This window comes from Coturnix japonica, chromosome 13, assembly GCF_001577835.2.
Source record: "Coturnix japonica isolate 7356 chromosome 13, Coturnix japonica 2.1, whole genome shotgun sequence".
In the NCBI taxonomy this organism is placed as follows: domain Eukaryota; kingdom Metazoa; phylum Chordata; class Aves; order Galliformes; family Phasianidae; genus Coturnix; species Coturnix japonica.
In genome coordinates this window covers 919396-941958 of record NC_029528.1, presented here as the reverse complement: position 1 = coordinate 941958, position 22563 = coordinate 919396, and the positions used below count along the sequence as shown (strand labels likewise).

General features: G+C 51.0%; 1 protein-coding gene across 5 annotated transcripts in view; it reads left to right on the top strand.

Annotated features, from left to right (window-relative positions):
* ARHGAP26 (Rho GTPase activating protein 26) overlaps positions 1-22563 on the top strand; it is a 97914-nt gene that overhangs the window by 17812 nt on the left and 57539 nt on the right. For all 5 annotated transcript variants that reach the window (XM_015875478.2, XM_015875476.2, XM_015875479.1 and 2 more), the window contains exons 6-11: positions 1474-1584; positions 2575-2679; positions 2940-3069; positions 3367-3467; positions 4893-4987; positions 11496-11574. In XM_015875478.2, the coding sequence (XP_015730964.1) occupies positions 1474-1584; positions 2575-2679; positions 2940-3069; positions 3367-3467; positions 4893-4987; positions 11496-11574 (621 nt within the window). The remainder of the gene's footprint in view (positions 1-1473; positions 1585-2574; positions 2680-2939; positions 3070-3366; positions 3468-4892; positions 4988-11495; positions 11575-22563) is intronic.

Here is a 22563-nt window from a genome sequence, read left to right as displayed (position 1 = left end):
GGTGGAAGCATCCCTACATCCCAGCAAGTGCAGAGCTCCACTCTTGTGGCTCTTCAGTAACCTTTTAAACCCGTGTTCTGTTTCATGTTTAAAATTCTATGGTGAGAGACTGGAGTGGAAGGATTTCTTTCTGGAGAAGGTGCCACAAGTGCCACACTGCAGCAGTGTTTTACAGAGCTGTGATGTCGTGTCCTGCCCAGGGCATGGGAGCCAGGGCAGCTAAGTGTGGGGTGTTGGTGTGCTGTACCATACAGATGCTGTGTGTGGTGCTGTGCAATACAGGCTGCCGGTGTGTTTAGCAGTGCTGGCTGCTGGTGCCATCTGCTGGCATCTTCCACCACACACTTTGACTTTTGCTACAAAAGCTGGAACCAGCTGCTGCTGCTCCTGGGTTCAGGAGTTGGGATTTTTCTCCCCTGAGACATTACAAAGAGCAGTCATGGCAGATGTGCACAGGGAGGTTGCTGATGGGGTGGTAACACTTCAGGAAAACCAACACCAGCCGTTTCTTAGCAGCCCGAAGCCCTGTTAGGCCCCCAGGCAGCCAGAGAGGAGGGTTTGTGTCAGGGCAGTTTGGTGTTTTATGTTTCCTAATCTTGTCCTGCTGTCCACATCTGGAAGGTGATGGTGGCCACATGTGCGACAGCTGCAGTAAAGCAAGAGGAGAAGGAAACCATGGGAATTCTCTGCTGCTTTGGCTGCTGACCAATTAAATAACACCCTGAGTCTAATTTGCCATTTAATTCCTGTCAGAGTTCTTTCGTTGCATCGTATTTAGTGCTCGGTTTGCTGAATACCTCTGTGCCACGGACAGCTGGCACAAGAGCTGCAGGCAGGTCCTGGGGAAAACGTTCCATTCCACATCTGTGTCCCATGGAAAATCAGGAGTGAGCTGGGGAAGGAGACAGGGGATGCCTGTGTTCCTCACCCTACTGTCAATGCAGTGGCTCTGTGCCAGACACACAGTGAGGCCCTTCTGTTGGGAGATATCCCATTTTCTGCTCCCTTGTGCTTTCTCTTCCAAGCAGAGGGTGTGTGCTGTCCCCTGGCCCAGCACAGGAGCAGCCCTCATTGGTGGCATGGTGGGACACGTGTTACTGCCTGGAGCCTGCGGTGCTGCTGGCAGCCTCTCGTTGCACTGCTTTCCATAAAGTGCAGAATTGCCTTTCATTGACAAGTATGCGGCAACTTCTAATTTCTCTCACTTCTAATTCGTGCTCTTCTACCCAGCTGTCAAGGAGGTGTGAATGTGAGTCACCAAAAACACTTTTTTTCAGCTGAAGAAGGAGCCCGTTCGTGTGAATCAGGTTTCTATTTAATCACTGTGCCATCTGTCCAGCCCCAGCCTGGTGTCTGAAGCTGAGTTAGTGTCCCACATGGATGCACTCCCGTCAGCCCCTGCTATGCCATAGGGCTGGCTGCTTCCAGCCACACTGACCACATGTTTCCTCTTTCATCTCCTGGTGCCTGCAGGCAGACAGCCAGGTAGACCTGGTTCGGCAGCATTTCTACGAGGTCTCCCTGGAGTACGTCTTCAAGGTGCAAGAGGTCCAGGAGAGGAAGATGTTTGAGTTTGTGGAGCCTGTAAGTGAACACCCAACCCTTTTCATCCCACAAAACTGCATTCCTGAGGGATGTGTTATTGTGTGAGGGCTGATGGGGAGCCAAGCTGGGTGTCCCTGTTGCCTGTAGGGCTGGTCTGGGGCAGAGGCAGGAGATGCGCTTTGGGCACGCCCTTAGTATGGAGCTCAGCCCCCCACGTGAGAAAACATTTCTTTGTACATATTGTGAGCATCTCAAATGTTGATGGACTGGGCTGTGGGGCCTGCTGGTAGCTGCAAGGGGACTGGGCTCAAGTGGGGAAAAAAAATAGAATCTGGAGAGACTGTAACTTTCACAGGGGAAAAGAGTTGCAGGATTGACAGAAGAAAGAAAAGAATGGGTTTTCTAGGACCTGCCTTTTGCTCAGTGCTTGGTCCTCTACTGCTCCTCTAGGAATCATAGGATGTCTTGGGTTGGAAGAGACCCCCAAGGATTGTCAAGTTCCAATCCTCCTGCCACAAGCTGGGCTGCCAGCCAATGGATAAGTACTGGATCAGGTTGCCCAGGGCTCCATCCTACCTGGCCTTGTTGACCTCCTGGGTCTGGGCATCCACAGCCTCTCTGGGCCACTTGTGCCAGCACCTCACTACTCTCTCTGTAAAGAACTTCCCCCTGACATCTGATCTGAATCTCCCTGTAGTTTAAAACCATTCTCCCTTGACCTATTATTGTCTCCCTGTGAAAAATTCATGGTAGATTCAGAACGTTCTCTGCTGTTTGCAGGGAGTCATTCCTTCCGAGTGAAGGATAACTCCAAGTCCAGGGAAGCATGACCAGGTTGTGGCTGCCTGCCTTGGTGCACATCTCAGCTCCTAGTGCAGCGTCAGAGTGGTGCGGTGCAGAGGGGCACAGTGGGCAGCGAGGGAGGGTTTCTGTATCAGCGGGTCATTGGGGTTGATTGAAGCAGGAGGACAAACTGGGCTGGAAGAGAGAGCTGTACTGACAGTTTTGATTCGTTTTGCTCCAATGCAGCTGCTGGCCTTTCTGCAGGGGCTTTTCACCTTCTACCACCATGGCTATGAGCTTGCAAAGGACTTCAGTGACTTCAAGACAGAGCTGACCATCAGCATCCAGAATGTAAGTGTTTGTGTTGCCATTGCCCTGTGCCTGTCCAGCAGAGAAAACTCACACACACTTTGGCAGGTTTCAGTTGAGATGGTTTCTCTCTTTTTGCCCGTGTGCCCTCAAGCAAAGGGCTTGGCAGTGTAATAGAAGCAAATCCCTTGTTATAAATAACACTGTGCCACACACACAGTCTGAGTGGCAGTTCCTCTGCACAGTGTCTCTCTCTGCCTTACCGTGGGTGCTGCAGGGTGTGTTCCTGTTTCCATTTGCAGACAAGGAATCGCTTTGAAGGAACGAGGTCAGAGGTTGAATCACTGATGAAGAAGATGAAAGAGAATCCTCATGAGCACAAAAACATCAGTCCTTATACCATGGAGGGATATCTCTATGTCCAGGAGAAACGTATGTGCTCAGGGCAATGGGTGCTGGGGGGACACTGTTTGTTGGGATGTGGGACACGAAGCCAAACCTGTCAGGATGCAGAATGTGGGAGGGCACTGGCCCTGTGGCTGGGCTTGGCAGGAGTCTGCTGCCTCTTTGCCATGAATGAAAAGGGGTATCAGTGCTTATGTGAAGTACAACAGGAATCGTGGGTAGAGAAATGTGTGATGTTAAATGATGGTTACGCTTAAAGCTTAATAATGGGTGTGCACTGAAACTCTACTGGTTCTGGGGATAAAACCTGCGTTCTCTTTGCAGGTCACTTTGGGACCTCCTGGGTGAAGCATTACTGCACGTACCAGCGGGAGTCCAAGCGGATAACGATGGTGCCATTTGACCAGAAATCTGGAGGAAAAGGGGTGAGTGTCTGCAGGGCTGGAGGGCTGTGAGCAGAGCTGCACAGCCAACCTGAGCAGTGTGACACCGACACCAGCAGGTGTCTCACCTTCAGCCCGGGCTGAGCGAGTGCCACGTGGGGAATGAACTCTGCACCTTGCTCAAAAAAACAACTTCAGCAGATGTTTGGAAGCTGTCAGCTGCACTGGCAGCAGTGCTGGTTTCCCAAATGGCTGGAGTCCCTCAGGCACAGCTCTGGTTTGTGTTCCAGCTCTCTATTCTGGTGTCTGTGTGCAGCACTTGTAAGGACAAGTTTGCAGCAGTTAAAGACTGGCCTTTTTCCCTATTGTTTTAGATCTGTCCTTTATTTATTTCTGTTTGTGAAAGGAGAAAGCTTTAAAGATTGAAGCCAGTGCAGCTGCACGCTGGTACTGCTCAGGTTGTCCTGACCATGCAGGACGTGCTGCATGCTGAGCATCTTGTCTGTGTGCTGGGTGCCCTGCAGTCTGTTAGTGCCAACTGTTGGTGCAGCATAAAGAGGCTCTGCCTGATCTTGATCTCTTGAGCACTCCTGGGGCTGTGGCTGGTATCAGATGGTGGTTCCAAAGCAGAGCAGTCTCTGAATATGGAGGGGAGTGGTGAGCTACAGGGTGCAGGTAGCCCCCCCAGGAGCAGCCCTGCAGAGACCGTTCAGATCTGTCTTCCTGGGTTCCTGCTGTGGCCCTAAATAGGTTTCCTGGAAAATGATGATGTCAGGGAACAGGGTGGTCAGCCAAGGTGTCAGCTGGAACAGCACAGAGCGCACAGAAAAGTGGCCATCTCCAGGAACTCGCTCAGAATTTGTCTTCTTGTTGAGTCATCGGGGGATGTTAAAAACTGCAGGAGAATTGTGTGTGCTGGCGGTCTGGGCAGGGCTTTCCTCCAGCAGAGGACAGCAGTGTGCGCGGATCCTGCCCGACCTCTGCTCCTCATGGGGAAATCCAGTACAGCTTGGATGCAGATGCCTGGATGGGAGAATGCTTTTGTCATTGCTTTGTCAAATAATAAACATTTTAGGGCATATTTACTCCTGTTAAGAGTTGTTGTGTGGAGAGTGCTGCCAAATACGCAGCCAGTGCCAGAGTGAAAACTGACAGCCAAGGTTATGATGCATTGTTCAGCAATGGAAAATAAAGCTTTACTCAAAAATTGTGGTCCAGCACTCCCTGCCTGCCTGAAACGTGGGCTCTGTGATACTCAGTGCTTGAATGTAATTGTCTGCATTCAAAAAGGATGGTTTCTTATTTTGGCCTGACCTCTGAATATTTGATAATGGCTTTCTAGCAGGTGGCGAGTGGCTGATGTTGTCAAACAGCCCCTCTTGTTCAGATGCAGTGGTTGGGGCCTGGGGGTAGGCACGTGTGGATGGATCGTTCTCTACCTTATCTGTGATTTTTGTCTCTTCTTAGGGAGAAGATGAAGCTGTTATCCTGAAATCTTGCACACGGCGGAAAACCGACTCCATTGAGAAGAGGTTCTGCTTTGATGTGGAAGCCGTGGATCGGTGAGTTCTGAGGCAGGCAGCTTCCCTGGCTGCTGCTCGGGTGGATTTGGTGTTTGTCTTCTGCTCCGGTCACACCGTCTGTGGCTGGGAGGTGTTAGTCCATGGGAACATGTTTCCCCTGCTGTTCCTAGCCAGGTGCTTGCAGGATGTTGAGCCAGTGCTTCATTTTACAAGGTGCTGAGTTTACTTTAGTCTCTCAGAGCTTAATGGTGTTGTAGCGTTTTTGCAGACTCTGGGCATATAAGGTAAATGGTCACAAGCATGGCAAAGTTACTTGCATGTGTTTTGGCAGGGATGGGATGCCTCTTTCCTGCATGGCTGAAATAATTTAACTCTTGTGCTGTGGACAGCCTAGTGCTGCTCTGCTGTGGGCGCTGATGATGGAAATCCAGCTTGCAACTCTGGGCACTCAGAATTCATGTCTTTTTTTCCTGAAGTTATAAAATGCTTCCTGGCCTGATTTTCCTCTGAGCAGCTGAACTAGACATACGCGTGGATTCAGTCTGTAGCACCGAGGAGTGAGAGCCTGTCACTGTGTTGAACTCGGAAACCAGGCTGAGCTGCTATTCTGAGCAGCCTTTACTGGTCACTGCCTCGTGCCTTCCTCACTGCAGGATGTTTACGTGCTTTACAAAAAGCCCTTTGCTGCCTGTGCTGTAAATACAAGGAGGTCCCCTCTATAAAACTCAAGCTCAGCAAAACCCTGGGTGCTGGTGGTGCTGGCTGTGTTCCCAGGGCATCCGACTGATTTATCCATCCCTGCCCAGCCCTTCGTGGTGGGGGCACTGAGGAGGGGACGGGGTTGGGTTGGCTCTGTGGCTGCTGCTCACTCTCCATGGCTCTGCTTTCCTCCAGAAAGCTGCAGGATTTCTGCTGACGTTGCCGTTTCTCTCCTGTGCCCTGAGGGAACTGTTCTGTTTGGTTTTTTTTTTGTTTTTTTTTTTTTTAAATGTGAAAATCAAAATAAACCCGGGAGGAGGAGAAGCCAGCCACCACAATAGCTTTCTTCTGTAGTGCTTTCAGAGCCAGCCGAACCTCCCCTTGATGTTTGCAGCCTGCTGGGCACGGGATCAAGAGCTGCTCCAGAAATATGCCTGCTAAATGTAAATAATGGCAGGGGAGCAGCAAGGCGGGGAAACCTGAGAAATTGCTCATTTCACGTCCACGTTCCTGATTCCCTGCCTGAGAGGGCTGCGAGAGCAGAAAGCATGAGTTGACGGGCTGCTTTCTTCCCCAGCTGACAGGCAGCTCTGCGTGTTTTTGGTATCAGAATTTGTCACGAGTTCTCCTCAGTAACAGCACTGCCTGAAACGGATGAGCTGGGAGGAAGAGGAGGCAGAACTTTTTGCTGCAGTGCCCACCCTATCTCTGCCCCACTCTGAAGCTGTGCCTCCAGGGCTGATGTGTGGCTGTGGGCTTTGCTGGAGACCCCCCACTCCTGGCTGGCACTCCCTGTTGGGGGAGCAGCGTGTTGAGGAATGGTTTTCATGCCAGCCCAGGACTGCGGGGGCTCGGCAGCATGTGGGTGCTGCCCTGCCGAGCTGTCAGACATGGGTGCTGCTTGGGACAGATGGGTGCTGTGGGGCACTGAGCACATGGTTTGTGCTGGTAGGGGGGTCACTATGGCACCAGGACCTGGAGATGGGCAAGGCTGCAGCTCCGCTCCTCACACAGGTCTGCAGAGCCCAGTGATGGCATGGCTCTCACTAAGGCTGCTGCAGCACCATCTGTGCCCGTTTTGCAGCATGGTTTGTGCCGTGAACTCTGTCCGTGGGCTGGTTGGGTTTTGGTATTTGGGCCTTTTGTATTGTGGTTTTTTTTTTTTTAAATTGTCAAGTTAGAAACTTGCTCTCTTGTACTTCAGCCCCACGCAGGAAGTCTGGATGTGATTAAGGCAAGCAGATCCCCAGGATGCTCCTGAGTGTCACATATGCACTGTGTTTTGACTGTGAGCAGTTCTCCCTCTTTCTGTTCTGTATGCAACTTAAAACTTACACACCACTGGGACAATGTGAGTCTGTGCCCTGCCCAGGCTCTCCATAGGATGTGTTTAATTGATGCTAAGCCAGCTGGGCTCAGAGCAGCTTATAGTTGCTTTGTTGTGGCTGAGTGAGCTGTGCTGTGGGTCAGGGTGACACTGCTGTGTGCTGCTGGAGGCTGTGCTGCACCTGCCTCTGGGGCTGAGGCCAGTGTGCCAAATCCAGCACACGCAGCCATGCACTCTTGTAAGCACCCGAGCGCATTTCACACTTCACTGAAGTATTTTTATCTCCCACTGCCATGACTTTTTAGTAGCTTTTCAAACTCTGTTGATCCCGGTTTGGGGAGGTGCTTTAGGGCTCTGAGGGTGAGCAGGCTGTGGCTCAGCAGAGCCCTGCAGCCTGGAGGTGGCAGCCTTGGCTGCGTTTCCTTCAACACAGCAGCACAGACCTGGGCTCCTGGTATGCTGGGGGTGGGCATGCAGCACGGCTGGGGCTCGGGCTGCTTTAATTAATGCCCAGAGAAGCTGTTGTGTGTTGGGGAGGATGTGGTTATTTTCTCCTCCAAAACTGATCTGACACCCCTGACCTGAACGACTTGAGCCTGGTCTGTTGTTACAGCATTGCTTCCTTTTCCTACTGTCTGACAGGGAGTCCAACATTTCCACTATTGAAGGCTGAAAACGTGTGATACAGGCATCTGTGGGGGAAACTAAGAGCTCCCCAACCCTGCTTTTGCCAGTAGTGCTGGGGCTGTTAGGAGCGGTGTAGCTCTTAGTTCAGAGGCACTAAATATATAGTACATATATATATGTATATAATAATAGTACATATAATATATAATAGTACATATATATATGTATATAATACAACAACAGGCCCCAGAATGGGATTCCAGCATCTGTCTGAAATATTCCCTCATGCAAGGGATATTGTGTTTTGCTGGTAATGTCCTTTTCAAACTAAACTAATTTGGAGTCTTTGTGCATTAAGGCAGTTTTATAAACAAGGTAAGCAGGGATGACAGCCAGTGTCTTACCAAATAAGACACCTCGTTTGGCTGATGACAAAGGCTTTGAAATTTAGGGCAGTCCAGGTGGTTTCTCTGGGCTGGAAGCTAAGTGCCCCTAATATCAATTGGCACTTATAGGAATAGGAGGTATTCAGTGTGTGGGGCTTTGGGCCCTTGGTGACTGATGGGGGCAGGATCTCTGCTGGTCCCGCTGTGCCCCACAGCAGCTGGCATTGCGGGTTGGTTGGCGCAGGGTGGGCTGTGTGCCCTTCACTCACTGGCTGCTTTTGGTGCCATGCGACCATATGTGTTCTCTGGCTGGTGTCACATTTCCAGTGGCCTTTCAGACAGAGTAGTTTGTAGGGAGCTCCTGGAGCTGCACAGCCCAGCCTGCATGGCGAGCTGCCCTCTGTGACTGCAGCCAGCATCGAAGGGGAGACCTCGCCTTGTAATGAGCAATGGGACCTGAACCGCGGGTCCCCTTATTCTCTGCCTTCCTCATCCCCTTCCATATCACCCATGCTTCTCCACTCATAGCGGGGCTGGAAGCTTCCTGGCCCTCCAGCCCTGTTATTAATCCATCCTTAGGCTTTCTCATTCATCAGTTTAGATTGTCTCGATGCGATAAGCTGTTACAGGAGTTGAGAGTTCTTATCTATTTCTGTTGCTTTCATTATTTGTTTGTTTTTCTGGAGGGAGAAGCAGCTCGGGGACTTTCTCATTTGCTCTGCACGCTTAGTCATAGCTCTTTAAAGCCAGGCTGTTTTTCACAAAAGCGGAGATATTGAGAAAATTCAAATTTCCTGTGTGGTCTCATACAGAAAAAAGTAGTTTTTAGATTGTAGCATATTGAAAATTTACTTTCTTGCAGAGTGTTTGCCATGTTCCACACTGGTCTCATGTTCCTGCATCTTTTCAGTCCAGAAACTTTCCTTCCAATCGCAACGTTTCCCCACTGCAAAGCAAAAAGCTTTTGGTGCTGAGGTGCAAATGCCTGCTGCGGCCCCAAGCACTGGGTTGGCAGGTTTGTTATCTTTGGGCCACAGAAGTCAGTGTTGATGTTTTCTCTCTTGCTGCTGGGGTGAGCGGTGCCACTGGGCACAGGAGAGTCCTCTGCTGCGTGTGGCACATCAGGGCCACAGATGTTTGTGTGTTAGATGAGGGAACAGAGATGGGTATGTTGTGTTTATCTTCTAGGAGAGGAAGCCAGAGGAGGCCCTTCCCTGCCTCAGGCCCTACACTGGATAGCTGAGATACCCACAATCTGGCATGCACACTTCTGGCAGCGGTTGGTCTTTGGGGAAAGCCTTGAATGTGGGGCTGACTGTAGATGTGGGGCTGAGGACATCTTTGTGCTGCTGGGGTGGGTGGGATTCTGGCCCAGCCATTCCCACCTGAGTGCGTGGCACCCCCTGGGCATGGTCCAAATAAATAATGGATGAGGCGTAATGTGTGGGGTGCATTTAGAATGCATCACAGCCAGGAAGATGGTTGTGCTCGGGAAAGTGGTGCAATGGATGCTCTGGCAAATGAGCACTGTGGGAGGAAACGCGGAGCTGTTTGCAATGTAAATGGATTTTTAATTCTGGTTTGCAGCCCCTCCCTGTACGCTGGTAAGTTTGGCTTTGAAGTGAAGCCCAAAGAGTTGTTATCGCTCAAAGGCAGAACAAACATTTTCACATTATCACTTCTGTCCTGTGCGTAGGGGAACCTGGCACGGGAGATACCCGCTTTGTCTTTTGGGGCCCTTGTCAGTTCTCTTAATGGCCAGTGTCAAGTTTACTCAAGTGAACAGTTTCAGTGTGTTTGTGTTAATGTCTCACTGGAGACAGAGATCTCTGTGTTTCCTTTGCCCTCCCTGGGCTGCTGAAGCTCCCCCACCAGTCCAGTGGGAGGGAGCTGCCCCCAGCCCATCACCAGCCCCTCTGCCCCTCTCCTGCTGCCCATCTTTCCCCCAGACCACGTTTTCTGCTCAGCACTGAGCTTTGTTCCCTGCGCTGACAGCATTCAGTGCTGGATGTTGAGCGTTTTCTCTCACAAATGGGGTGATGGTTAAGTGGTTTCCTCTTCCCTTCGAAACGAGTAAACTTCCAAACCACTAAGCTGGTGAGTATTGACTGACTCACCAATGGGATTAGTGGAGATCAAATACATTATATCTGATTTACTTGGACCTGGGTTTGTTGCAAGCCTGAACATGCTGCTGTGAACCTGCGCTGAGCTGCCTTGCGCGTGCCACCAGTGAATCCTGGGGTTGGCTGGCGGGGGGCTGTTGCTTTGTTTCCTGCCCTTAAGTACCACAGAGCAATAGGAACTGGCCAAAAGCACTGCACTGAGCATCCCTGTTCACACTGTTGTCTCTGACAGAGGATCAGCTCCTACCAAGAACTGAACAGCTTTTGTGCAGTTGGGAGCTGCAGCATTACGTGCTCTCTGCTGCAATACTTTTTGAGAATGAACCCTAAAACCCCCCAGGCATCGCTGCAGACAGTTCTGACAGCAACTCCTGCTCATGCTGGATCCTTGCCTGCGTCTTCCCTGTTGCCAGGGCTTCTGCCCGCTCTCCTCCTGCAGAAATAGCAGCTGCACTGTGCTAATGCATCTGAAAATAGCCTGGAATGAAACAGAGAGACCAGGCCGATGGAACATAACAGAAAACTCATTGGGTTTGCCACCTCAGCTGTGTCACTGAGCCCCTGCCGGTCCCTGAGTCTGAGGGGCAGCCTGTGCTCCATGGCGTGCTGCACCAGGAGCTGGGCAGTGCTCTGCTGTGCTGTCTGTCACGACCTTGGTGACAGGGTGAGATAACTGAGCATTAGCTCCTGGTGCGGGAAGGGCAGAGCAAGGTTGCTTGGAAGTGGTGGAGGTGGTGCTGGCCCTGAGGCGAGCACCAGGCTGGTTTTGTTCCCAGACCCCCCAGCCTTGTTTTGCATGCTGGCATTTAGGCCTGTTCTTTCCCCTTCTCATTAAAATAAATAAGCAATCATGGAGGTGGTTTTAGCGTGTAGCTTGGGGGCTGTTGTGTGGGTAAGGGCAGGGGTCAGGGACACGGCATGGTCACATTGATGGGAGCATTTCAGGGAAGAAAGTTTTGGAATTCCTGATGCGGCAGAAAGTCCCTCCTTGAGGTGGTGCTTGGGGTGGTTGGACATGGGGTGCAGGGACACAGGGGCATCCTGCCCGCTCAGCTGCCTTCCTTGTCCATTACGTGGATGTGCTTAGCCCAAAGGCAGGTGAACTGTCTGGGGTGCAGCATCACAGAGTGCCTGTCATACTGCAAAACCACTGCAAATGTGTGCTGATTATTGGAGATGCCTTCTGCTCCTTTTTGGTCCTGGCTGGGACCTGCAGGGACTTCCTAGAGTGGTGGTTAGGCTGTCATCAGCCACATCTTGCTGGGGCTTGGTGAAGAAGAAGGTTGTCGTCTGTCTTTCTCTGTCTTTCACAAGAACTTAATCTGCGTCCTCCTTGTTTTCTAACCTGTAGTTTATTTATGGTATCCCCTTTCTCTCTTCAGGCCCGGTGTGATCACCATGCAGGCGCTTTCAGAGGAGGACAGAAGGCTTTGGATGGAGGCAATGGATGGCCGGGAGCCGGTGAGCAAAAACGGGTGCAAAAGCATCGGAGAAGAACATGGAGAGCTCTTTGTAGCCTGGGGCAGCTCGCTGGCCACGAAGCAGGCAGCCATGCAGCGCCTGCCAGCCGGCGGGAGATGCATCGTGGGCAGAGCACGCCCCTGCCAAGAGAATAGTGTAATCCTTTGGTTAAATATTTGAGTAATACTGTATCTCCCGTGCTTGAATTGCTCGAAGGAGTGGTGGAAGGGAGGAGGGTAGGCTTGGCCAGTACAAACATGCTGCTGTGCTGTGCTGAAAGGAAAACATGGCAAAAAGAGCAATAGAAAAAAAATACGCTGTAGAATTCTGAGTCCTGCAACTTGTCTGGCAACCGTTTCTGGGTCTTATGGAGAGCTGCAGATCTTGTGTGAGTGGAGGAGTGCAGCCTGTTCCCAGTACTCAGTGGTATTCTCCTTGTTGTAGTGCTTGCTTCTGCTGTGCCAAAGCTGCACAGGCTGCCTTGATGCTGGGAGGGATTGTGGAGGCTTTTCAGAAAGATGATTTTTTATTTTGATCATGTATGTAGACTTTCATGCTGAGTTTTCTGAGCTTTGCACTGTTCTGACTGGGCTGCCCCAGATGAGCACTGCCGTGGGCTCTGTGTGTCAGTGGTCCCATCCAGCAGTGGCAGTGCAGAGCAGCCCGTGGGTGCCAGGTGCAGCACAATAAGAGCCTTAGCATGGTGTGCAGGATGTGCAAATAAACTTAGCAGGCAGCTGGAGCCCTGCAGGACCATCCGTGTGTGTTTTTAGAGTAGATGTCTGCTTCTGGACTGGAGCTGGGATCCGGCAGCTGGTATTGGGTCCACATGAGGATGAGGGTGTCCTGGTCCAGCACAGCCTTGTGGCCTCAGGCTGGTGCTGGTTTGAGCGGAGTCCTGTCCCTGCAATCTGCAGAAAGGTCCATGTTTGTCAGAAAGAAGCATTCATTAAGGCCACGTGGATACGCAAGGGGCTGAGCAGTGAGTGCTGGAAGGCACGTGCTGGGTGTAGTCAAACAGCTTGCTTTTGAAACACCTGCAGTGATTCATAACCTGGACAGCTGCGTGTCTGAGGTGCTGTGCTGTATCTCAGATGAAGCATTTCTTTCAGGATTACAGCTGGGATGCAGCCTGGAAGTGGGGATTGACTTGGCTATTCAGGTGTGATGGGACTTCGGGAGATTTATGGTCCAGCCTTCCGCTCCTGAAACCACCTGAGGAGACAGACTTACTGCCCTTTGGGGCTTCAGCTCTGCTGCCTGGCCACCCTCAGGAGGAGAATTTCTCCTATACCCAGTCTGAACATCTTCAGTTTCAGCGTGTAGCTCTTGTATGCCGTCCTGCCATGCTCAGCTCTGAGCCTGGCTCTGCCTTTGTGATGCCTTGCTGGTGTGAGGGCTGCTCCCAGGTCCCCACATTGCTGAATAAACCCCTTCTCCAAGCCAAATGGAGCCCACTCCCTAACAGGGTGTGTACTGTGTAGCTTGGACCTACTGCTGATGGTGATCACACCTTTCTGCCACTGCTTTGAGTCACACTATACTTCTGGGACAGAAATGCACATTTACATCTGCAGAGACACCATTTCCAAGAAGAGGAATTGTGACTGAGCATGCTTTGCCTACCCAGGACAACTCCTGCTGTCTTTTTCTATCATCAGCCTTGCTTGGTCTGCTCCTCTACCTTTGGCTCTTGAGCAGAGTGGCTGCTGTGGTTGGAGGGCCCTCCTGTGTGAGGTACACCAACCTCACCAGCTCCAGCATGCATGTCTTGTTCCTTCTAAAATGAACTCCTGTGTTGGGAAATGTGTGACACCCAGATGCAGGATAATATTTTCTATTTCTTTGCCACTGAAATGTGTGTTCCTGCTGATGATTTGAATCAAGCCTTGTTCTCCTTCAGCCTGCTCGCTTCCTTCCCTCTGCCTCACCTCCACAGAGATGTAGGTGATGGGATGTGAAACCCAGTCACCTGCAACTGGAGCTGCAGGAATACAGTCATCCAGCTGCGTTTTGACCTGCTGATGTTATCAGGATTTGGCACAGTAGTCAGCGAGTGTGGTAGGATAGGGTTACAGAGGTGTAGCCAAAGATTCTTAGTGTTTGTGAAGTGCTACACATGTGAAAGGTTCTGTGAAGTAACAGATGCAGGACTGCCTGGATTAGCCTGTTCCAGATTCTGATTACATGAACTCGTTCAAAAAACCCACAGGTCTTCATGCTGCCACCTGTGGATTTCTGTTCTTCCCTATCATGCCCATCAGCTTTGTGTAGCTTGCTCATCCAGCATGTCAAGGATTGTTGCTTCTCATTGATGCAATACTTTCTGGTACTGAAGTGCTACGGGTGCTTAAACCTGGCCTTCCAGGTGTGGTGTGGGAGCCATGGGAACGAAGCCTGGATGGAAATGGGTCCAAGAAGCGCTTTTCTGTGTGTTGACAGGGTAGCTCCTTGTCCTCAGTTATCCTCTTCGATCTGTCAAGTGGATTTCTTGATCTGTTTTGTTTGGATTCTGAATTCTTGCCTTACATTGTAAGGGTGTGAGATGTTACCTCCACTGCAGAGATTTCCTTGAGGGAGAAACAAGGGTTTAATGTGTGGAATCTTAGAAGTATCTGTTCTCTGCTTTGACTGTGATTTTATAACAAAGAAAATACCCTCCTGGAAAGAATGACTGATTTTCCTTTGGTTTGAATATTGAGCGTGTGGGAAAGATGGACGTGGTGGGGATGGTAATTCTGTGTGCAAATTTGAGCTAAGGAGAGATTAAAGTGCAGCAGAGTTTGTTTCTTAATTATAACTAAAAAACTAAAACCAAATGTTGGATCGCATTGTAGGAAGATCTAAACATAGAATGTGGGCTACGTTAGCTAAGATGTTTGTTGCAACTTGCGAAGATTTATTATATATCTCAGAGTCAAAGCCGTCTCCAGATAGCTATCAGCAGTCTGTTAACTCTTAGCACTTGCTATTAATTTGGGTAAAACCCCTGTGCTCATTTTGGGTTTTCTTCTGTGTTACAGAGGCTGGAAGTAGGAGAAAATGCTAACTGTGTAACAGAGCAATTGTGTTCATGTTTGATAAGGTGCTCAGGGTGAGTTTTTTGTGTTGTTTTCCCTCTGGTGATGCAGTCTGTGAGTGCCTTTGGTGGAGGATGGGGTGATTCTGAAAGCTGACTGGGGGTTGAGTCAGAAATAAAGCTGTGCTGGCTCATAGCGGTGGCTGTGCTGGGCTGTAGGATTAAGAGAGACGCAAATTAGGCTGTTTGCTTTCTGTCAAAGAACTGAACAAGATAAGCATTTTAGTAAGGTTATGGCTTTGCTTGCCAAGTGCAGCGGGCGTGCCAGCCAAGAGAGATGACGGTGTCAGCGGTTCCTGCTGTTACCTTGCAAGCAGGTCGGTAATCTTAGAAATCATTCTCACATCAGCACTGGTGGAATGGGGGTAGTGGTTTTGGAAGCTTCTGGGTCACAAAAAAAAACATTTCTTCGGGCAAACAAACTTAGCAGAGGATTAAGGGGATGAAATGTGTCTAATTGCATCCCGATGGAGCTGTGCTGGTACGTTGTCTGCAGCCTTCGTTTGTGATGGAGAAGTTAGTGTTAAATGGAAATGCAACATCCCGTGGTCCTGTCAGAGGGAATAAGATTGGGATGAGAGCTGAGCAGCGCTGTTCTGGCACTCACATCATGCTGCCCTTTGCTCGATTTGTTTTGTTTTGCTTTTCTTTTTTGTTCTTTGAAGCAGTGCAAGTCTATAAAAATACAGCAAGCATTTCAGAAAGGAGCTGGCTTTGTTTGCACTGTAAAGCTGAGGGCATCACTGGGGATGAACAGTTGGTTCCCTCTTGGGCCTCCTGCTCTCATGAGGGAGGCGTGGAGTGCAGTGGAGGCACACTGGCACTGCTTTCTCCTTTCCATCTCTGTTCCCCATTCCTTCTCTTCAGTTCTTTGCAGATTTGCAAAGGTGGGAACCAAGTACAAATCTCTGGCAGGCTCTGGGAGGCTGAAGTAGAAAGGCAGCACTGCTGAGGTTGGTGGGTTTTGTTCTGGGGTGACCCAGCAGTTGGACCCATTGCTCTGGAAGGGCCCTGCTCCTCTTGGCCCTCACCTGGCCTCACCTTTGTGCCGTGGGGCTCCATCTCCCAGAAATAAATAAGGTTTCTGCTTCTGTTCTAGAATGCTATTGCAGAACATCACCTCTCTGGGGACCTGAAGCCTCCCTTTGGTTCCCCCCCACACCCAAGTTCAGCAGCATCAGCAGCTCTGTGTGAAGACACTGGGCTGCAGGGCCACCAAGCAGTGTGAAGCTGTGGGGGACAGGTCAAGTGACAGCTGTGGTGTTGGGTTTTCATGTTCCCAACCAGGAACTGGGCCTGGATGGAGCTGCAGTGCTGTTTGTTTGTCAGCACTGGGAACCTGCAATGTTCAGAAGTGGATACTTCTGTGTTAATGAAAGACTAGATGGCAAGAGCCACAAAATGCTCTTAATAGAGACACTTAGGTCATTACTTGGAGTTTATGCCATGTCAGTAGCTTATTATCCCAATGAAATAAGGTGCTCGTGAAGCCTGCATGTCTGAGCTGTGTGCCCACGTGAGCACCCGGAGCCTTGTCTCATGGGGCTGGATGCTGCCAGGCATTGCAGGGTGCTGTGTGGTTGTGCTCCATGCAGGGCGAGCAGATACACGGCTGTGGTCACGAAGAACCCATTTCCCTTTCTGTAGCAGCCTACAGGCGCTCCATGCCCTATTGGTGGCAGCGGCACACCAGCAAGGCTGGTGGCTGGGCAGCAATGCACCTTACCCCATGGTCAGGGGCTCAGTCTCACCAGGCTCTTCCCCACTCCTTGTGTCCCTCAGTGCCATGGACGAGGGGACTGCGCAAAATGGAGCAGGGCAGGTGCTGGGGATGCCGTGCGGCTGCGCTCCACTAGATGGCAAGCTGAGACCAGCCCACTCGTTGCACTTGTGTCCTGGTGGTGTGAGGGTGCTGGGGGACCCTGATGCCAGCTGCCAGCTACTGCTGCCCCAACATTTGAGCAGGGCCTTTTGGGCTGCACGGGGTGGGGGCACAACATCACTTCCCTGTTTTTCCTCTAAAACTTGGTGCAGCCTAAAACTAAAACCGCTTCCCTCTTGTGTTGTCCTTCTTCTGATGTCTCTGAAACAAGCAGTAATTTTGGGAGCAGGCAGTGCTGAAGTGCAATAAGCCAGGTGTGGGTGGATGCAGACCTTCAGAGCCTCTTGTTGCTGGCTCCCCCAGGCAATGGGGTCCTTCCCCTCTGGCCCTACAGAGCCCTTCAGTGCCTGCAGGCCTGGTGTTGCCATGGTGACCATGGCCACCATCTCACAGTCTGTAGGGATGTGGTCCTGTGCTGCCTGCAGGCTGAGGCCGTGCCAGGGACCTGTGGTGTTGTGCTGTCCCTACCATGGTTGGGCTGGGACCCTCTTCAGGGCCAACCCATGGCAATGGTTGGGTTGGTTGAGTGGAAGCAGCTTGCCGTGAAGCAACCAGTACTGGGTGGTGAGGCAGCTCCACAGCCACATCCCACCCCACGGGGGTTGTCCATGGCTTGTGGTGTCCATATAAGCTGAGGGAGGTGGGCTGGGAGCTCCAGAAGCTCCTGCCCCATCGCAGCCCCATTGCAGCCCTTTGGCTGTGCTCCATGCCTTGCAGCAGCTTGGTGCAGCAGGGCTCGTTTGCCAGTGCTGCTCTGGAGATGTAACAAGGTGTTTTCCTGACGCCCAGCCTCACATCCTGCCCAACACACAGCACCTCTCCTCCCGCCTCCGCCTCGCGTATTACCTCTGGGAATTCTTTCTGAAATTGTTTTTCATTTTCTTTGTCTAATTATACCAAATGGTGAGAGATTAATTTCCCAGTGGAAGCGATGTCTTTTGAACTCAATCCAGCACTTTCAGTCTCGGCATTCCTGTCGTTTTGGCTCATTCCAAAAATAAATTAACTTGAAGGAGTTCTGTTGCAGCCCCCGGGGCTGCGTGGGGGGACAATGGGGTACGGAGGGCACGGATTGCCACCCCCCTCGTGTTCCATTGTAACCAACTGGAAGCTGCAAATCTGCTTTATTGCTTTAATTCGTTTCATCTCCAGCCCCTCAGAGGTCACTTGCCTCTTCTGTATTGGTTTTTGTGCTGGGCTCATTAGCTCTGTGTCTGAGTGTTTCCAGCAAAGCTTGTAAAACCTCCCTCTCCCTGTGCTGAGGATGCAGTGTTTGCAGCTGCTGCAGCCGGGCTCGGGCTGATAAACATCAGCAGTGCTTTCCTCTGAGCATCATGGCCTTACCCTGCGCCCCACACAGCTACTGAGGGAAGTGCATTTTTGGAGATGAAAATCTTCATCCCGAGCATCTCTGAGTGCAGACAGTGGTCCTGAGCTGCTTCCTGTCTGCACACAGGCAGGGTATTGGGAGCCATCACCACATCTGCCCTTTGGGACTCCCAAGCATTTGCTCTGTGTTTGTCTGTTCAGCTTTTTTTTTCCTTGCAGCCTTTTCTGTGCCACTCTGACACAAATGTGTTCCTGTGGGCCTTCCAGAGAAATGTGGTAATTCGTATATGCTTTATCTTGAGGGCTTTTGTGGCCTTCATCCTGTCTGGGTTTGTCGGCTTATGGCAGATTCTTTCTTTCTGTTCCACTTTCCATGACCTGGTTTGTTGCAGTCGCTCCATCTCTCCGTTCTGCGTTGAACAGAACATCCTTCTCCACTCCGTCCCCTCCCAATCTCTAAGTTTCTATTGTTTGCTTTTTCTCTTTGCCTCTAATCAGCTCCTGACCCAGACAACCTAGTGAACTTTCCCTGAACCAAGGCTGCTGTCTCACCCCTGTGCTCTCATCGCCTGGGAGCTCCTGCAGTGCCTCTCAGATCAGCAGCTCAGCTGGGTGAGGTGGGCAGATCCTGGCCCAGCACAATGCCTGCCCGGCTGCTCTGCCTCCCGCCGATTGGGATTTTTGGCAGGAAAGCTTTGTTTGTTTTCCATCCTTTGCCCTTTTGGGGACTCGATGGTAGAAGAGGATCCTCAGAAATCAGCCTGAGCTTTCAAGCTCAGTGATGAAGTCAGCTTCTGCCTTAGTTTCTGTATTGCTTGTGCTTTTACCACAGCCCCCTTTGTTCTCCCTTTCCTTTTTTGTAACTTGTTTTAAGCCTATGAGTGATAACTTTACATTGGGATTATAAGCTTTTGTTTTGTTTCTAAAGCACTTAAGCCGGTGAGGTTCTAAGGCTTGACTTCATGCTTTTAGGTACAGCTCCAGCTGCTTTGCTGTTTGATAGCTTACTGAGGATCACTGCTGCCTCGAGATGGCGGGGATTTTGTCCCTTCCTTAAAAAGCTGATTGGGTGGTAAAGAGAAAAAAGAAATTACTGCGAAAAACATTCTAGATCATCTTGAAAAGAGATAAGAGCCCTCTGGGCTGCCTTGTGAACCTGAATCCACTATTCCACTCACCCACATCTGGAAAGTTTGTGACTTCTTCCTGCACTGCTGTTGGGAAATCCAGGAGCTCTGCAGTGGCTTCAGTTTCTGTTTTTCATGTCGGATGGGTGAATGGCTCATTGTTTCTTTAATGCATTCTTTGTGGTAGCCAGCTTTGGCACGGCAGTTTGCTTTGCGGTCTGTGCTGTGCTCAGTGGCTACAAAAGTTGGGTTTTGCTCTGAGAGTGGCAGAGCTGTCCTCTGATATGAGCAGGTTCCAGTCTCCTGTGAGGAGCAGGGAAAGATGCTGGCTGTGCTGGGGAAGCTTCAGCCACTGCTGCTGTGCTGTTGCCTTTTCTTGCTGACAGCAGTGAGGGCTGGGATGGGAGCATGGGCCTGGCCACGGGATGCCGTACAGCATCCACCTTTTGTGATGCACCCATGGAGTGCTGCAGCACAGCCTGGTTTTCTTTCATTTTGGTTCAGGCCAGGAGGTGAGCGTGGTGCTGAGCCCTGTGTGGAGTCTGCTGAGTCCCTGGGGAAAGAGGGCTGATCCAACGTGGGCTGCTGCTGGCTGGCAGCACGCGCAGCTTGTGTGTGAGCAGGACAGATCCACTGACGTGCAGTAACTTGTGCTGAGTCTGGGCTCGGGCGGTGGAAGCAGCTTAAGAAACTTGCAGGGTGGCTGTATTGAGTGATTTTGTTCCTGCTTCGATTTGAACCCAGCTGCCCACCCTTAGGCTGTGTCTGTCTGGCTGCTGGCAGCCTCTGCAGGGAGGCACAAAGCACTGTGAGTAGAACGCCAAAGAGAGTGTGGTCTGCTGGCCTTTCCCTCTCCTGTCACCTCCATTATGAAGTATTTGAGCAGAAGGTTCAAGAACCATCTAGAAACTGAGGGAATAACTCCATATTAGTAGAATTCTCTGCTGGTTTTAATGGATTATTAAGAGTATTTTTGCTAGTCTAAATGAGAAACTGAAGTAGTCTGTTTGTTGTGCAACCAGCTGTAAAACTTACCACTTTCTTTATTGCCTGTTTTTATTGGTCCTTGCACTTTTTAATAGCGATCTACTGTCACGCCACAGTCCCACCACAGTCTCTGACCTATGCTTCCTCCTACTCCTATTTGTAGCCTCAGAAGAAAGCATGCCCTTCAAAACTGTAAACAGTTTGATCATCCTATTTCTGCTGTGCTGGCCCCTGTCCCATGCTGCCTTGGGTTCACTGTCCTGGTCAGGCTTGCAGCAGCTGTGTGGGGCTCAGGGTGCAGAGCCTGCTGGGTGCCATGTGCTGCAGGTGTAGTTTGTGAGTGCTTGTGTGCATGGTGCTGTGTCATTGGGGTGAGTGGTTTCCCCACAGAGTTTATTAGCTTTGTGGAATTTCAGGTCAAATCTGGAAAGGGCTGAATGTCCTACTGCAGCTTTGGAGCAATGTACAGTCTCTGTCCAGCTGCCTCCCAGTGCAGGGGCACAATGAGCCCAGTGCTGCCCAGCAAGACCACAGTGTGAAGCCACTGCTCCCTCCAGCTCCCTCTGTCTCCTCCTGTTCCTCCTGGCTTCGTGCAGGGCAGCCAGCAGCACGAGCAGCTGTGTAACCTGGGGTTAGAAGTGCTCACCTCCAAGATGTTGCAGCCTTGGCACCAACCCACCCAGCATTGTTCAGAACAACTGGGCAGTGAAGAACTTCTTTTTACCCTGCAGGAATGCAAAGCATGGCTGTGTTACAGTTATTTGAAAAGCGAAGATGACACTGTCATTTAAAGTTAGGCTGGTTTTGTGTGCGCACACCTTGCTGGTGGTGGATGTTGGGAGGAGGAAGGGTGTGTGTGCGATAGGGAGCGAGGCTGGCTGTTCTCCAGCAGGGCTGCTGGAGGTGTGCACACTTGCTCAAGCATCCTAGAAGATTTATGGGCAGCTGTTAAGCTGGGAGAAGTTTTCACTTTTAGTCAGACTCCCGAGCAACCCGAATATATCTGAGCAACCCAAATCTATCTGCTGTGCTGCACTCCCTTGGAAATGCTGCTGCGTGAGGCCGTAAGTGCCTCAGTTATTCCAAAAATGTATTTTGCTGAACCAGTTGACCTTTAGTTACATTGTTCTGGAGACTGCTGGGTATCTAACGCACTTTGTGCCCCATTGCTTCCACCTACCGTCTTTCTGTTTGTTAATTTCCAAGCTGTCTGCAGCTCAGTTTTCTTTTAACATTTATATGGGGTGAGCTGACAGTGAGACCCCGGGAGGTTCTTCCTATGGCTGCCCAGGTGACTTTTTCCTTAGGTGACAAAGGCGGTGCTTATATAAGCGAGCTGAGCTAAGCAGTGCAGCTGGCTGGCGGGCAGCCTGCCCCGCTTCAGCTTTGGAGGCTCTTGGGAATGCCTGCACTTGTAATAAAACGTGGGCTTGTTTTTAATTAGAACCATCATTTAGTTCAGTGTGGAGATGCGGAAGAGCAAGACCCATTTAGAGGATTCAGACCCCAGGATGCCTCTCTTTAATTTACCTTTTCTTGCTTTTAATCAAACACAGGCATTGGTGCAAGTTCTGAGTTGAAACCTCTGTTGGAAGAAGGGAGATGGAGCGAGGCAGGGCAGTAGCTGTGCCTGCAGCTCTTCAGTTCAGTGCTGAACAGTAGGTTGGGAGGGAAGGAAGGAAGGAAGGAAGGAGCTGCCAGGGACCCTGGGCCACCCTCTTCCAAGTGAACAGCCCTCATCTGAATGACATAAAGCAGCACTTCACAGCAGGTTTCTGCTGCCCTGCCAAGTCTTTCGCTTTGGAGGCGAGGCGTGTTTTTACCTCCCTTCCCCCTGCAGGGAGGCCTGCAGTGATGTGGGCTGGGAGAGATCTTACTTCTATCTGTGTCGTTCTGGCTCAGAGAGCAAGGAAGGTTATTTCTAGCCACAACACAGTGTAGTCTAGCTCTGAAAATCCTGCTTGTAGTATGAAAACCTGGCTCTTGGACAAAAATAGAACAGGGTTGATAAGGCAGAGCCAGAAACAAGGGCTGATTTCATCAAGGTTGCCAGGTGTCCCGCTTTTAACAAGGAAATATGCTTCTTTGTACATGAGCCTTCCTGCTCCGTGCTCTGCTGGCATCCTCCTGCTGGGCTGTGACCCAACAGAGCGGCTCCTGTGCAGCAGTGCCAAGGCTGCTCGGGCGTCAGGTGCTGAGGATCCTGCCTGGCGTGGCACAGACCTGTGCTGATCCTTCTGTTTACCTTCCATTTCCCCCCTTCCCTGCAGCACTAGAGGTCAGGGTACAAGGTACCTTCCCCTCCCCAGGCATGCCCCTACAGTCTCACAAGGGAGCACAGGTGCCAAGACCCAGCTCTGGGCAATGCAGCGCTCTCTGGAGAGGATGCAGTGATGGCACTGAGCAGTATGGGGCTGATGTGCTGCACCTAATCACGTTCAGCTCTATCTTTTGGGACAGCAGCTGGGCTCAGAGCAGTGCTCCCTGACCCAGGGGCTGCAGCTGGCTCCAGGTGGTCCCAGGCTGGCAGCTGGCGAGGCAGGACCCTGTATACCTCTACTTGCTCAATCTATTTTTCTGGTGTT